This window comes from Anabrus simplex, chromosome X (assembly GCF_040414725.1).
Source record: "Anabrus simplex isolate iqAnaSimp1 chromosome X, ASM4041472v1, whole genome shotgun sequence".
Taxonomy (NCBI): Eukaryota; Metazoa; Arthropoda; class Insecta; order Orthoptera; family Tettigoniidae; genus Anabrus; species Anabrus simplex.
This window is the reverse complement of record NC_090279.1, coordinates 72,490,494-72,506,807: the sequence shown is the minus strand read 5'-3', so window position 1 is coordinate 72,506,807 and position 16,314 is coordinate 72,490,494. Positions and strand designations below refer to the sequence as shown.

Here is a 16,314-nt window from a genome sequence, read left to right as displayed (position 1 = left end):
GAATGGACACACAGAAAGTTCATTTTCACATAAATTCCAAAAGCTTTCCAAATAAAGGAATCTGACATACAGTTGCACCTTTATGGACATAATCAAATATTACCACTCGAGGGTCTTGATGATGATGATGATGATGATGATGATGATGATGCTTGTTGTTAAAGGGGCCTAACATATACGGTCATCAGGCCACTTGTGAATCAAGTGCAGTTTACAATACCTTTTGGTCAATAATCAGTCCCATACCAGTGTGAAAATTTACACCAGCATAACACAAAGATGTTGCCCTCTCTCAACATTCAAAGAATGCCTCAAGGTAACAGGTAAAGACAAATACTTATATAGACCACATGAAGAGGGGAGGTACAGGAAAAGTCATGACACATGGCACCAGAAACGCCGAAAACATCCATGAAGTGTGTAGAGTGTACAATCTAAAACCGATGATGTCATCCATGTTTGATGCAGGTAATCGGCTGACTGTAGTCCCGTTACTGCAGCAGCGTGCACATGTCAAATGCCAAGAAGAAAGCAGTGGTAAATGACAAATGCGGTGGAAGTGAATTGACAAGGTAAAACCTATGCCTCATCAATCTCTACTCATACATGGAAAAAAAAAGACTGAAATTAAATAAGAAGTTTTGCCAGAAATATATTAAATTCATGTTAGAATTCAAATCACTTGATAACATGAAAGGAATGCGAAAACCTGCAGGAAGAAAATCACTATTAAATTCCACATTACCCTGTCATAAATCATTCAAGTAAAACAGCAAAAACACTTGTTAATTTCAATGCTTCAGTCAAGACTGACAATGGCATAAGTCTCAATTACATACACAATGAAGAGCCATCCACTCAAGAACATCTCTTCTCTATAATCATCTGATTGCGGGCTCAAAAAATAGCATTTACGTGTGTATGTCAGATCGTTTAGAAATGAAATGTTGCTCTGTGTAAGACGTAAGGTAGCAAAGCTTTTTAAAAAAATTTTTTTTTTACTCTCAATTCAAACTCTAAGATTTGTGGAGCCTTTCTCTTGACAAGACTACTCACAGAAAATATTAAAGGCTCCGAGTTTGAAGTTGCTAAAGATACAAATGAGTGGCCCATGTGCCGTCCAAGGAGAAACCCACTGACTTAGTGTCCAGACGACCACAAATTAACATAATCGTCAACAATACCGTTTGTTGGCATAGTCCTAGATGGTTGAATCAAGATCCCTTGAGTAGGAATAAATGAAAACGTGATGATCGAATTATTCTCCTAGATAAAAAAATGCCACAAATGGTTCTTAGAGACTTGCATGATGACTTATTCATAACAAAAGTTTCAAGATTAAAAAAGGTACAGAGAGTAGCTGCATATTGTTTTTGATTTATCTCAGATTGTTATAAACAACCCATGGAGTGAAATTCAATTCCGCTGTTCATACTGGAGTTGAACCATCCACTCAAATGTTGTATTAATGTTCTGTAGGGAACTATCTTATTTTTTGCTAGTTGTTTTACGCCGCACCGACACAGATAGGTCTTGCGGCAACGATGGGACAGGAAAGGGCTAGGAGTGGGAAGGAAGCAGCCATAGCCTTAATTAAGGTAAAGCCCCAGCATTTGACTGGTGTGAAAATGGGAAACCATGGAGAACCATTTTCAGGGCTGCCGACAGTGGGGTTCGAACCTACTATCTCCCGAATACTGGATACTGTCCGCACTTAAGCGACAGCAACTATTGAGCTTGGTAGGAAACTATCAAATCATATTAAAGATTATAACCACATTCATAGATCAGGAAGCCATCTTCTTGTTGGTGGAAGACTGAAAAATATCCTAATTCTAGTGGGGAGGCAACATTAGATCATCCTGTATCCATACCATCATCTCACAAATGTAATTATCATGGCGGAGCAACTTTAACTACTTCATCCTGGCACACAACCCATAATCACATCTCTGAGAGGCAAGTTTTGGATCCCATCAGCAAGGGGGACAGTAAAGTAGCGCAGTTATGGCTCAAGAGTCGTAAGTTGAATGCAGATACTTCTGATCAATTAACGCGAAATACACAAAGTGTGCGTGTACCCATTTCTTAACACTAGAATAGACTATGCTGGCCCAATTCTCATAAACATCGGCGTGAGATCAAACAAGACCAGACTGCCTAGCTACCAAGTCTCTCTACATAGACATGATACCTGATCTCACAACAACTACATTCCTCGTCTCCCTTTGTTGACTTATTTTCACAGAGGTAAGGAAATCAAGGCCTTTCTGAAAAACAACCCTGAGAAAAAACCAGCTCTTCCCTGCAACTGCAGGCGTGGAACTGATACGGCATTCCATCACTCCTGCAGCACTAAACTTTGATGGAAAACGAGAAGCAGCTGTCAACAGTCTGATATATCACCTTAGAAGAGTGATGAATTCTTATTGCTTCACCAACAAAGAATGGACCACTCTTACCACTCTTACAACTCAGTATGAGACTGAGTCAAATACGAAGTCAAAATATTAGTAGCAATGATGTCCACTCACTAAAGTTAAAAGATGACCCTTTTGATACTTCTTACCTAAGTACATCCAATTTCCTTATAGGAGAGAAAATGACTATATTCCCTGATCATGATTATACCTCCTCTCTCATTATCCAGATGGCTGTATATTCAGCAGCCAACCCAGAATTCCTGAAAGAGATTCTCAATTGAATATCCCAATAAATGGGCAGTTAAATACCCCATAACAACATAGTCACATGCTATGCAGTGGACGATGGCAGTGATCAAATGTGTATCCTAATTCATGTAACAAATGTTCAGGTGAGTAATGGGGAACATACAAAGCCTATTCACAAACACATATGAAACAGAAAGGCAATATCACTCTTGAAGTGCCCATTTATTTAGAGCAAGTTTAAGTAATATCATAAGTCACCATAGACTAGTATCATCACAGACCACATTAGAAGAATAAGAATGTTTTTTACTTGCCACAATATGGCTACAATGTGTGTAGTATGTAAGTGAATTCTGACAGTAACCAAGCAATCACCGGCAATTTGTATCTACAAATAACTGTATTATCTAGAAGTCAATAATTAATATAATCAACAAGATTACAAAGGTATTTCACATGGAACAACTAGTAAAATATCCAGGAACAGTAACAAAAATGTGCTCCTTATAGCAACTCCGTGTCTGAAAATATTTACGAAGTCAAAATATTAGTAGCAATGATACCACGTCCCAAATGATATACAGTAGAGGTCTTTGGATCTATCCCAACTGCTGCGTGATACATAATGCAAGATCTTAAAGAACATGAAGGAAAGTGAAAATTAGGTAAGTAAAAAGTCAATCTCATAAAAAAGTGTACTTTCCGCAGGACTATCAATCATATGCATTGAAATGAAGGGTCAACCACTGATATCTGTTCAGCAATTTTCTATTTTCAATACCTAACAATGTCTTATCAAATTATGTACATTACCTCAAATGAGTTTTCCTGCATTGGCCCTGGCTCTGTTAACTCTGATTTAGCTTCTTTGTTTAGAGGTATCATTTCTGATACATGTTCAATATTTTCCTGTGGAAAATAAGATACATAAGTTATGTACATAATACACATCTACAAATACTGTCACCAACAAATGAGCATGATAATTTATTACTTTGAAGTATTCAGTTACTTTCAAAATTTCACTAATATTTAAGGCAGATTTCTACCAGCAGAGGATTTTCAAAACCAAAGGCTGCACTGAGAATGGTGTTATTATCCTTGCTCAAACCTAATGTCAGAGAAAGCATGAGACTGAGAACCAAATATAAAGTGAGAAGAATTTTCTAGCCATATCAGAAGATATTCTACCAGAGATGGAACTGGGACCATCCCGCACAAAATTTTCAAGGGAATCTGCCATAGACATAAACACTAAATTATATTAACAGTTTTCATGTATCCAATTATGTCAATCAAATCATTGAGGTTGTTTGAATCACATCCAAGTATTAAAACTCTTCTAAATCTTTCGCCATACAGTGATAAATATTAATACTATGTTCTTAACATACATTTTGTTTACAGACAGATCAAATTCCCTTGAAACATTTTAATCACATTCTATCATCTGGTTTTGCCAAGCTCACAGGGGCTAAATACTGCATTGAGACAGTTCTGTCTCAAACAGCATATATCAATTCTTCCAAGTGTAAAAATAAAAAACGAACATGAAAGAAGCAGGCTTATCACAGTCATAGACCAGGGAAAGATGTGATGCAGGTCAAACATAAAGCAACTACAAATGAAATGTTTTACTACTACAAGGATGTTATGCAGTGTTCTGTGAAGAACTGTGGGGATGAGAACACCATCAGTGTTGGAGTGTACATCTGCAGTTACAGAAGCTCTTTCATGATCTACGAAGGTCATCCAATATAAAAGTTTCCCTATTTTTTCTCTGCAGATCATATGTTTTAGAATTAAGTTGGTACAGCAGGAACTTTCATTGGGGTATGGCTGGGGTAACGTGATCTTCAGCAGCAAGTGGTTGCTCTGTGTTCACCAGTACGGTGCCAGCTGCCATGGAGCTACCACTTAAAAGCGCGTCCACTTGTAAACTCCGTTCTGTTATTCGCTTTTTCATGGCAAAAAATGAAATGGCTACCAATATTCATCGCCATTTGGAGCGAGTTTATAGTGAAAGATGCATGCTGGCATTCATGGTTCCTGGAACGACAGCAAGATGTGCATGATGACAAGTGCAGTGCCAGGCCCATTACTGCTACAGGCAATACAGCCACTGTTGCAGTTCGGAACGTGGTGGACAAAGATTAACGCATCTGCACCGGTGAGATAATGAATCTACTGCCTCCTGGCATGGAAACTGGGCGGTCCTCTATTGCAATGATATTGTCGGATGTCCTGCGGTATTCAAAAGTCTCTGCAAGATGGGTCCCACGTTTGCTTAGTGATGCTCACAAGCAACAACAGAACGAGGTAGCCTGAGCTTTCCTGCAAATGCTTCAAAGAGAGGGAGATCATATATTTTCCTGCACTGTTACTGGAGATGAAAGCAGAGTGCATTATTCAACTCTAGAAACAAAACCACAAAGCATGCTATGGAAGAAACCTGGCAAACGTGCCCTTAAAAAAAAGAGCCAACACCTCAGCGTCTTTTTTACAATTTACTTTATATCGCACTGACACAAATAGGTCTTATGTCGACGATGGGAGAGCAAAGGCCTAGAAGCAGGAAGGAAGCAGCCGTGGCCTCAATTAAGGTACAGCCCAAATACTTACCTAGTATGAAAATGGGAAACCACGGAATACTACCTTCAAGGCTGCCGACAGTGGGGGTCGAACCGACTATCTCCCAGATGCAAGCTCACAGCTATGTGGCCCTAACTGCATGGCCAACTTGCCCGGTTAGACCTCAGCCTCCGTGGGCAAAGTTTTGGCTACAGTCTTTTGGGACTGTAATGATGTTGTATTGGTTGACTGACTGCCTCAATGCACTGTGGTCACACATGAGAGGTCCTGCACGGTCCTCACGAAGCTCGGAGTTGACATCCAACAAAAACGTTCTGGTCTTGTCTCAGAAAATGTTGCTCTTTCATGGCAACAAGCACCCCATTCAGCTCAAAGGATGCACGATTTGCTGCAGAACTCCTAATGGGACCATTTTCCCCTTCCACCTTATTCTGCGAAACTTGCCCCGAGTGATTTCTATCTCTATCCCCAACTCAAGCTGCACCTTGGAGGTAAGCGGTTTGCAACTGATGAAGAGGTGGAAGAGGAAGTGAACCGCTGTCTACAGAGACAGGACCCGACCCGGTATGATGAAGGTATCAATAAACTGCTGCCAAGATAGTAAAAGTGCTTGGACTGAAATGGTGATTATGTGGGAAGTAGTGCATGAGTTGTAGAATAAAAATTAAATATTTCACAAGTATAAATAAAACCAAAAACCATGCCGTGACATTATTCTCTGCGTTCTAGACCAGGGCCGCCATTACACCATCAGATAGCTCCTCAATTTTAATCACGTAGGGTGAGTAGACCTCCAACCAGCCCTCAGATGCAGGTAAAAATATCCCTGACCTCGCCGGGAATCGAACCCGGGGCCTCCGGGTAAGAGCCAGGCATGCTACCCCTACCCCGCAGGGCCAGCAAAAGTGTAGATAGCCCGCTTGTATTTTTTGTAAAATAGGGAAACTTATTTATCGGATGGCCCTCGTACTACGAGACCTTTAAATTTTTCACTTGGATTCATGAAACATTTTGACACTACAGGGGTGCAGGAGGGACTGTGATCAATAGCTTACATTTTATTATAAGTTAATTTACTAATAAATACAAATTAAAGTATAAAATTCTAGAATATATTCACATATCCCATTTAATATGTAAGAAATCGAACAGTAGCCGAACTAAGGAAAAAAAGATAAAATGATGCACAAATTGGAGAGTTTGTTAAAGATGAAGCCATACTTTCCATTGTAGACTTAGTTAAATGTAACATAAAAACTTTCTAGTTTGTCAAACACACAATTTTAACATAAAATTCTTATACTACAAACATACCTGTAAAAAATACACACTATTATACAAAGAATGACATGTTTCATTCTGCAAGATCATCCTCAGATTTTATGAAATCACATAAAACATGAATATATATACAGCATTGTTTATGTTGCATAAACTTGTCAATGATAGAGAGTTTAGTGATAATATGAACCAGTATTGACAAATTAGAAACTTACAAGTATTAATATAATGAGAAAACGTCTGAACTTATCTAGACTACCGATGCCAAGTCTGGTGTTACCAAATACTATTTCAGGACTGTGGTCATCAAGAGGCAAATGGAAAGTTTTGAGTACAGCACACAACTTACGGAGAGGGGAAGGGAGGCATGGGAGGCGAGTGCCGAACATTGTGGATCCCTCCTACTGGATGTTAAAATCTAGCATACTGTACCATGGAGAAGAGAGGGGGAAGCAGGACGGAGTGAGTGGAACACTCTTTCAACACTGGAGAGGGGAGAGAAGGTTATTAACCTACTTCATGTTATAATGTACTTTTATATACGATGGATGAATGCAACTTAATTATTTTAGCTAAATAATGTATGGAATTGAAATAGAGAATATCTATAGGAAATTAATGTCATAAACACCAATTTAATGAGTAAATATTGTCCACATATTATGTGAGTAGAGCAATGTGTGCAGAATTTTTTAAGTATGTATGGTCATTTAAGCTGGTTACGTTAGCATATTTTGCAAAGTAGATCTCGATTGCTTCCCTTATATTGGAAGATTTTATTTTATTTTCGATGTGTAAAATTTTAGATCTGTGTTGATGTCTGTGAAACAGTGTGAACTGTCGTATATGTGTTCCCCAAAGACTGAATGCCGATTATATCTGATTGCGTTTAATGTGATCTTTAAATCTTGTGTAGAAATTTTGTTTTGTCTGACCTATATAGGTGGCATTAGAGTTAAGTTCTTGGCACTTGAGTTCATAGACTCCTGACTTTGAGAAAGGGTCTTTTTTGTTTAGGTGCACTTGTTGCTGTGTCTCTGCAGTGTGTTGTTCATTCTAAAGGTTACTTTATAAACCTTGTTTCCAAAAAAGATATTAGCTACTTTTTATGTGTAGTTGAGAACCAAGTGTGGTGGTTTTCCGAGGATTTTCCTTTTGTTTGCTTAATATTTTATCTACTGTGCCTAGAGGGTGGTTGTCTTCTTTCATGATTTGTTTAATGATTTGTACCTCTTTATTGAAATCCATTCTGCTCATTGGTATGGAAATAGCTGTGTATCATTGTATTCAATCCTGTTATTCTTAGTGTGTATGGGTGGTTAGATTCATGCATGCAACGTCTGAGTGGGCTTTCTGTATACTTTGTAAGACAGATTGTCATTATTCCTGCTGATTGTGATGTCTAAATAGTTTATTTTCATGTTAGATTCTTGCTCCATTGTGAAGCTGATGGAATATTGTAAAGAATTTAGTGTGTTTAATAACTGGTGTGCATTAGTGAAGTCATTATCATATATGCACATGATGTCACCTCCATATCTGCTCCAGTATAAGATTCCTTTTGAATGCTGATACGTTCAGAATGTGTTTTCAAAGTTATTCAAAAAATGTTTGATACTATTATACCTTATAATGGTGAGCCCATGGCTAACCCTTCTTTTTGGCAATTGACACTGTCAGTGAATGCAAAGCAATTTTGGTGTAGCATTGTTCTAAAAAGGCTAATTATTTTTTTGGTTTCCTGAAGTAAAGTGTTTTCTTTATGAAGATTTTCGATAATTTTAATGGATTTATCTATTGGTACATTGGTGTACATGTTAGTGCTGTCAAAGTGTATCTTTAACCCTTGACCACCCACATTTTCGCTCCACTTATCCCCAGGTTTCAACCTATTAATTAGGAAACATTGAAGCAGAGCACACTGTTTCAGAAAAAGTTAAATATTATCAAAAATACTGATCACAATCTATTCACATTTTCAATAATATTAGCAAACATACCATCATTTACTGCATTTAACATACCATCGTGTCCATTTCTCTATTCATTGAGTCATAAGTTTGTTGGTTCAAACCTCCCACCCGCGCTGGTGATACTCAATACTGTTGTCACATTCTCATGTTGTCTAAATGCCCCTAAGCCAATAGAGATGTGATTCTGGAAGTGCAATGGTGACCTCGTACATCAGCTTTCATTTCCTCTAGCAAGTGTCTTCCCATTCTGTATCTACTTTACTGGAATACACCTGTTTGATTGCTGCATTGATATATATGCAATTGATTATGCCACTGAATAGATTGTCTCCACCTATCATATGTAAAAAGAAATAACCTATTTCTCATAATACTCTTTTGAAATTATTGATACGTTCAACATCATCCATATAATCATTCGAGTAACGAAACAAAATGTTTATGTTACCTGAATTGCAGCCACATCAACATCAGGTCTGATTTCTAGATAACCGTTTTCACTTATATCACCGTTATCACTACAATTATCTTCGTCAATATGTTACTTACTCACTAAAAATTTACCTCCACACCTGCACAATGATTCTGTGTCATTTCTTTCGCCTTTATTCAGCTCAGTTCCAATATCAGCAGTATTCAATCCCGTCATGTTTACGAACTAAACAGCTAACCCGCACTCGCGGAAGTTCAAGACCGTTGCCTAGACAAATTCAAGACAAATTCTCACTCTTCTTTTATTTCCTAAGCCTTGTATATTGTACTGCATGTTCATCAATGAATTATAAACAATTCACTACCAAAAAATTCAAAACTATTGCATAGATTGCACTCGTATGCAGATAATGCAGCTGGGTATTTTTGGGCACTAAGGACCGTAAGGCAAAGTGAACAGTCGGGTGCTTTCGGGCGGGAAGAGGTTCATAAGTTCTAGGCTGGTTTTAATTTATCTGCCTTCTTTAAGTAAGATTTTCTCTTTCAAGATTTTTTTTCAGTTGTTTGCCTAAATTGTAACTTGGCAAATCATTAAAATTTACTATTGGTCTAAAGGGACACGAGTTTTTGTGTATTTTGGGGATGGCTCTTAGTGTGGATAGTTTGGGATTTTTGATGGTGAGGCTTTCTTTTTCTTGTTTTGTGAGAATAAAGTCTGTTTGCTTGATAGCTTGTTTTATTTTGTTTGAAATTCATTTTTATGGTCACGTTGTAGTTCTTGATTTCCGTTGTTGTTGATGACAACTATTGTTTTTTCTATGTACCCAAGAATAGAACATAACAAGAAATGTCAAAAGTAGAGATCTTCAGTAGCAGTGCACTCGCATCTCAGATGTGTCCAGACACCGTTCTCTTCTGTAGTGTCCGTAATTTAGAACTCAACCAGCACACATCTATTGAGGGAACAGTGTGCATAAACTGCAGAATTTCACCTTGAAAAAACTCCTGGACAATATCACATCTATAAATTAGCAGTTCACATTTTTGGGAATAGATTATTATTGTCAAGTCACAGTTACTCATTGAACGTCCTTCTTCCAACTCTCAAGGTTTTCAAAGTCTCTGAGGTGCAAGAATGATGTGTACGAATTCACTTTCATGCCAGTATAACTACAGACATATGCTGGGATAATTCAGCTTCATCAAACACCTCTAGAACGGACCCGAATTACACTCGCCAACAAGAAAGTAGAATGTTATCACATCACCATGTAAGCTAACAGATGAAGAGCCACTGAACTGAAAGCACACATTCGGAAGATTGCAATGGGCTGTGTTTACAGTAGCAACAGACAGGGCAAGGAAAAATGATGAAAATATCTCGCTTCTTCTCCAAAATTACTTCACAGCTTCTCTGCCTTCATAAGAGTGTTTGCTTTAGACGTGCTAAAGTGGCAGTTAACTGCTCAGGCAGAGTTTTACTATGAGATCACTTAACATTAGTAACACTGTAAAGAAGTTTAAATGATGCAAATCATACCTAGAATTTCTTTTGGAGGAAAAATATGTTCACGATGACAGCCAAAGACCTTCTGGCCATAACCTAATTAAATCCAGCACCCATAATTGTCCTTCAGTTCAACAGCTACTAGCACTGCAATTGGCTAATGTATGATAGGAAATTACGTTAATCCCACAACGATAACCATTACCAAACCATGGAGAATAAAAACATAACCATATAACCTACAGAAATCCATTTCAATAAACACCAGAGGTAATCAATAAACAGTCATTTGAAGGGTACTTAGCTCATGAAATGCCCTGATGCCTCGATCTTGAAACACTGCCTGTCACAACTTCATTGGTAGCTGGACCTAACCAAGGTTCCTTCACTATCAAGTCCTCAACTTTAATTCAGCTTCTTGCCACTATCAAACATAGAATGCACTGCCGTCTCCCTAGTAAATGCTAGAGGCCAATTGTCCACTCGGAGACCATAATCTGGGGACATGTGCCACCAGAATCCCTTTCCTTGTTCAGTCTTGCCTAAGCCACGGACGAAGGAGGTCGCAGTGAGCTGTAGGTGCCGGGAGGGGAGTGGAGTTCGAGAGTGTGGAGTGTTGGAAGGTCGCCGAGAAGTGGGCCGACAATGATTGGTATAGAGCAGTACAGAGTGACGATAGGAAGATGGCAGAGGAAAATGAAGAAAGAAGAAAAGAAGCCAGGTGGGTGTAAAATGGATATGGAGAGGAAAGGAGAACTATTGTTATCAGCAGCAGTGATTATAATTTTACTATGTACTGGGGGGGTCGAGTTGAACCCAGGCCCGTCATCTAGTAGAAATGAGGAAAGGGAAAATATGGACGCAATGAAAAGAGCTGTAAGAGAGGTGTTAACAGAAGTTTGCCCTTTCGGGCAAATAAAAGAGATGATTGAAGAACAAACCAGTAAGATTGAAAAAATGGAAGTATGGATAAGAGAAAAAACGGACGACATGGCTGCACAGGCGAGAAATAACACCGAGGAAGTGGTAGCATTAAGGGAAAAAGTAGGACGACTTGAAGAGGAGAATTGCTAGCTGAAAGCAGAAGTGGAAGCAAATACTTTATACAGAAGGAAGAAGTGCTTGTTTATTTATGGAGTGCCTGAGGAGTCGAGAGAAGGCAAAGTACTTACAACTTATAAAGTAGTGGACCTAATACAGGGGAAAATGAAAATAAATTTTAGTGAAGTAGATATTGACGATGTGCAGAGAGTGGGGAGAACTAGAGGCAACAGGCCTATAAAGCTACAATTGTTTTCAACGTTGATGGCGGATGTTGTGTTAACAAATGCGGGAAACTACAGAGGGAGAAAATATGGATAAAGAGAGACGTGGGAAGTGACGCGATCAGAAACGAGAGGATACTCAGAAAACACAAGATACTGGCTGTAAAACAGGGGCTGAAGGCAACTATTAGAGGTCAAAATCTAGTGGTGTCAGACAGAAGCTGGAAGAGGATCTTGTCTGTGGATAGATTGATGGATTTAGAATTGAAGTTAAAACAAGATCAGGAAAAGGAGAGTAGTGCAATAAACTGTAGGCAAGTGAGGCGAAATACAAATAACAGTGTGCTGAGGATGGACGTAGGGATGAAGTCAAAGCAGGCCGAAGAAAAAGAGAGTAGTGCAGCGATTAGTGGAGATGATAGGCAAAATACCAGAAGTAACAGTGTACCGTGTGAAGAGAGGCAGGGAGAAGTGCCAAGTGCTAAAGTGACCAATAACAGTGTTTGGAGTGAAGAAGTGCTGGTAGAGAGGCGAAGTGAGAATATGGCTATTTGCAGTGAAGAGGGAAGTAAAGGAAGTGTATGCAGTGAAGTAAGGGAAGCGCAAGGTAAAAAGGTAATGGCAAGGTTGAACTTGGGGAGCCTCGACCAGAGTAGGGCCAGATACAGGAACAGAGATCTGACAGAAATGTGGGGTACAAGTGGATATGAGAGGGGGGTAGTTACTAGAAGTAAAAAACAGTAGTAGGTGGTTTGGTTACTGAAAGTAGAGATGAGAAGAGAGAATGGTTGGTAGGGTTTGGACATTGGTATATAGAGTACTTGTGTAGGGTAAGAAAAGTTGGCTGGGTAGTTAAATTTAGTTATTATTGATGTAGCATTTGTGTAGGGTATGAGGATTATTCAATGCTGAGAAGTAGTGATATTTTGTCTGTTTTGGTTTAGATTACATTGTAGGAGACGTAAGTGCTGAATATGTATTGTTGTAATATATAAATCTATTTGTGGCGAAATTGTGGAGACGGAGGGGTCTATGAGGTATTTATTGCTAAAATGTGGAGAGGGAGAAATGATAGTAGAGGTATGTCTTTTAATTATAGTGTATTTCAGAGGAGAAGTAGTGCATAGGGACCTATATGTATATGTGAGAGTGGAATAGGTATTATGCGGTATTCATTGTTAAAATGTGGAGAGAGTAGAAGTATGTCTGTTAATTAGATTGTAATTAGAGAGGTAGTGCATAGCGGTCTATGTGTATGTGTGAGAGTAAGCAAATTGTGGTTTTGCAGTCCTGAAGTGGATCAAGCATGGTTAAGCAAGAATAAGTTGCGACAGGTGAGGTGTAAGGTAAACATAGGCATGGTTGGCCTGAGCACACCTAAGCAGAGTAGGTCAAGCAGAAAAACAATGGTGGTGTGGGAATGTGCTGAGTAAACGAGGACAGTTGGTGGAAGGTGTAGTCTTGCTCCGGCATCGCATATGTGATATTTTAAGTTTATTATTTACTGTAAGTAAGTCAAACGGTTCATAGAGGGAATCTACCGTTGGCCAGTTGATTATTAATATTATTATTATTACTTTATTATTATGATTATTACCATTATTATTATTATTATTATTATTATTATTATTATTATTGACATCACTATTATTATTTTATATGTGGGTAGGGGGTATTTTATATTTAGTTATTTATTTATTTTTTCATCTAATTATTTATTTGACGTGATAGTGTCGGGTGGCTTAGGAATTGAGTATTTTTTTAGGAGGGAAGTATGGACGTGCCATGGGGAAAAAAGGATGGCTGCCATGGTGACCTATATTTGAAGGCACGTTTCCGGAGCATCTGATGGACTTCATGGCGCGCCCAAAGGAGTGCAGGATGGCATGTGGTTTTCTCTCCCTAGTCATGTATAAAGACGGAGTGGGGGTGGGCCCATTCCAAATGAAGAAGGGGTGGGAGGGGCCCACGCAGATTAGAGTTAAGAAGATAAGATGGGAATAGGGGAATAGGAGAAGGGAGCGGCGCCAGTTTAGTGGATGGGCCGCATTGGATTGGTGAGAGGGAATCACATTGTCATCTGTGAGGATTATGGGGGTCCATAGTTAGACCCCAGGGAGAGGGCCGGCCATGTCATCGACGGGATGGTGGCCTTTCTCTCACCAAGGGTGATGACATGGCCGGATAGTAGTAGTAGTAGTTAGTTAGTATTATGCTCTATTGTGAACATGTATTGGGGCTAATCGCCTGTGTTGTTCATAAATAAATGCTTCCCTTTCCTTGTTTTTGTCACTAGTTGGACCCATAGATGTACATCAATACTGTTGTTTGTAGTTCCTAAGAGTTGGCTGCCTTGTGTAGCACATTATCACATATTCCCAACAAAGAAACAAAACACAGACATACCTTTCCTAGATGTCCATGCAGCAAATGGTGAGTGCTCAGGTTAATATTGGGGAAGCACATAGTAAATTATGCTCCTGCCAAACTTATTCAGCTACTAAGGGTTAAATTCTGATCACTATAAAGTTATTTGCCATGAGACTCACAAGTGATGCATTTGTTGTTCCTTCAAGCCAGGCTGGTTCCTCTTTGATTTTTACTTCCTGGTCCATTTCACACTGCATCTGAAGTAGTTAGAAGGAACTGGGGTTGTTGATTACTTCCAATGATTTTACACTAAAACACAGGCCAGAGAAATATATTACCTTATTGCTGTCATTGCTACTTAGGTTATCTGTCAACAGACTAAGCATTATGCTTGAAAATTTACATGACCATCAATATTATGAACATACCAAAAAGACTCAAAATTTTACATGACTGTTATTATTGTGATCATACCTATAGGACCTCAAGTTTTCTATGACTAATACTATGCAGAAGAATCGCCATAACAACACTGATAACCATAACAAGAATTCTACATATGATAATTTTACAGATATCGTAAACGGAAACTTCTCAAAATTTCGAACCCTACTACCATATTTCGCAGCCTACATTGTAAAGAACAACTCAACATTCACAGCGTCACTATTAAATTGCAAACAGAGGTAAATAACACAGCAAAATAATAATTAAGATTATGCACTACATATTGTAATTTCTTTCTGAAACTAATATCCGCAATTTTTCACCTGCGTAGCCCTTTAGAAAAATTCCTCTGTCCAAAAAATTTAGATACACGTTATATTGCTACAACACACGAGGGACAGATTTGCCGGCACTTGTGACACAAAGGCCAAGAGTTTTCAAAGAGAAAGCTAGTTATATGCGTATACAGTTTTAATGTTTAAGTAAAAATAAAATTTAAGAAAATTAAAAATATTAAAAATATGTAGAATGCTGAAACTAAGAAAGATTAGTAACTTATTAACTTCTTAATGTTCTCAATTGTGATCTATAATTTTCGCAAAAAGTAAATTATTGAACTTGAACATTGCCGAGAATAGAGATTGTGGACACAGTGTAAATGATAGAAATCACAATTCCTCAATGAAGAAAATCTGTAACACAATAAATTAACGGAATAAGCTGTACAACTGGCCAACACGCGTCTTTGTAATAACATACCTCACACTTCGAGACAAAACCTGATATTTTAATTTACAGTAGTTTAATCACTTAGAACGAACTTTTGAAGAACGGATTGATTTGTATCAGTCAGTAGAACGGGATGAATTTAGGAAAGGATGAATTACCAGTTACAACTCCAGAGTATACGGCATTTCTTGAAAAGAGCACTGGGTGTTATGTACCGCTATGTTTGGCCCAAAGAGAGAAGGAACCTCTCCGCGGGTAAACAGACGGTAAAACACAACTTTGACGTCAGTTGCTTCAGGGCAGAAAAGTAATACGACAGCAGGTCCATGGAAGGAGAGATCAACTGACTGAATTTTGTGATCCAAAACTTCGTATAACAGAAATAAAATGGTACAATTATAATAATAATAATAATAATTATTATTATTATTATTATTATTATTATTATTATTATTATTATTATTATTATTATTATTATTATTACCGGTATGGGCGTGATTAGTTTAGCTGCCGGCTTCTCAGCTGGAAAAGCTGAGGATCGAATCCCCGTCGATACCACGTTAGGATTTTCATCTCAAAAATCACGCGGCATTAGCAACTCCAGCTACCGCAGATACAACCGGGCTAAGCTGAAGAAATTACATATTGTCGGTAATGTTCAAGGCTCGATCATTTACTCAGTAGAGTACGGTACCTTCTTCTTCTTCTACTTCCTGTGCTTCTCTTTCTTCTTCCTAGTCTGTTTTCTGGCCGTCTATATGCCCGTAACGGACACTCCCGTGTTGGCTCTTCCCAAGGTACGTAGAATACAAGGTAGGGATCACGAGAGAGCTGCGCAGTAGCAAAGCAGAGCTGTGACGTCACGCAGGACCCTCGCGTTGAATCTGCCCTGAATGAGGTAGTCAATCAATCAATACTGATCTGCATTTAGGGCAGTCGCCCAGGTGGCAGATTCCCTATCTGTTGCTTTCCTAGCCTTTTCCGAAATGATTTCAAAGAAATTGGAAATTTATTGAACATCTCCCTTGGTAAGTTATTCCAATCCC

General features: G+C 38.6%; 1 protein-coding gene across 3 annotated transcripts in view; it reads right to left on the bottom strand.

The window, feature by feature from the left end:
• Nucleotides 1–16,065, bottom strand: part of LOC137503065 (uncharacterized) — a 48,545-nt gene extending 32,480 nt beyond the window's left edge. Inside the window, exons 1-3 of one of the 3 annotated variants that reach the window (XM_068230491.1) lie at nt 15,963–16,065; nt 14,272–14,401; nt 3,486–3,581 (exon numbers count right to left, since the gene is read on the bottom strand). In XM_068230491.1, coding sequence (XP_068086592.1) covers nt 3,486–3,581; nt 14,272–14,349 — 174 coding nt within the window. In that variant the 5' untranslated portion in view covers nt 14,350–14,401; nt 15,963–16,065. Of the gene's footprint in view, nt 1–3,485; nt 3,582–14,271; nt 14,402–15,426; nt 15,497–15,752; nt 15,834–15,962 lie in introns of those variants that run through there. The other 2 variants (XM_068230492.1, XM_068230493.1) reach the window with 2 other exon arrangements.
• Nucleotides 16,066–16,314: the final 249 nt, after the last annotated feature.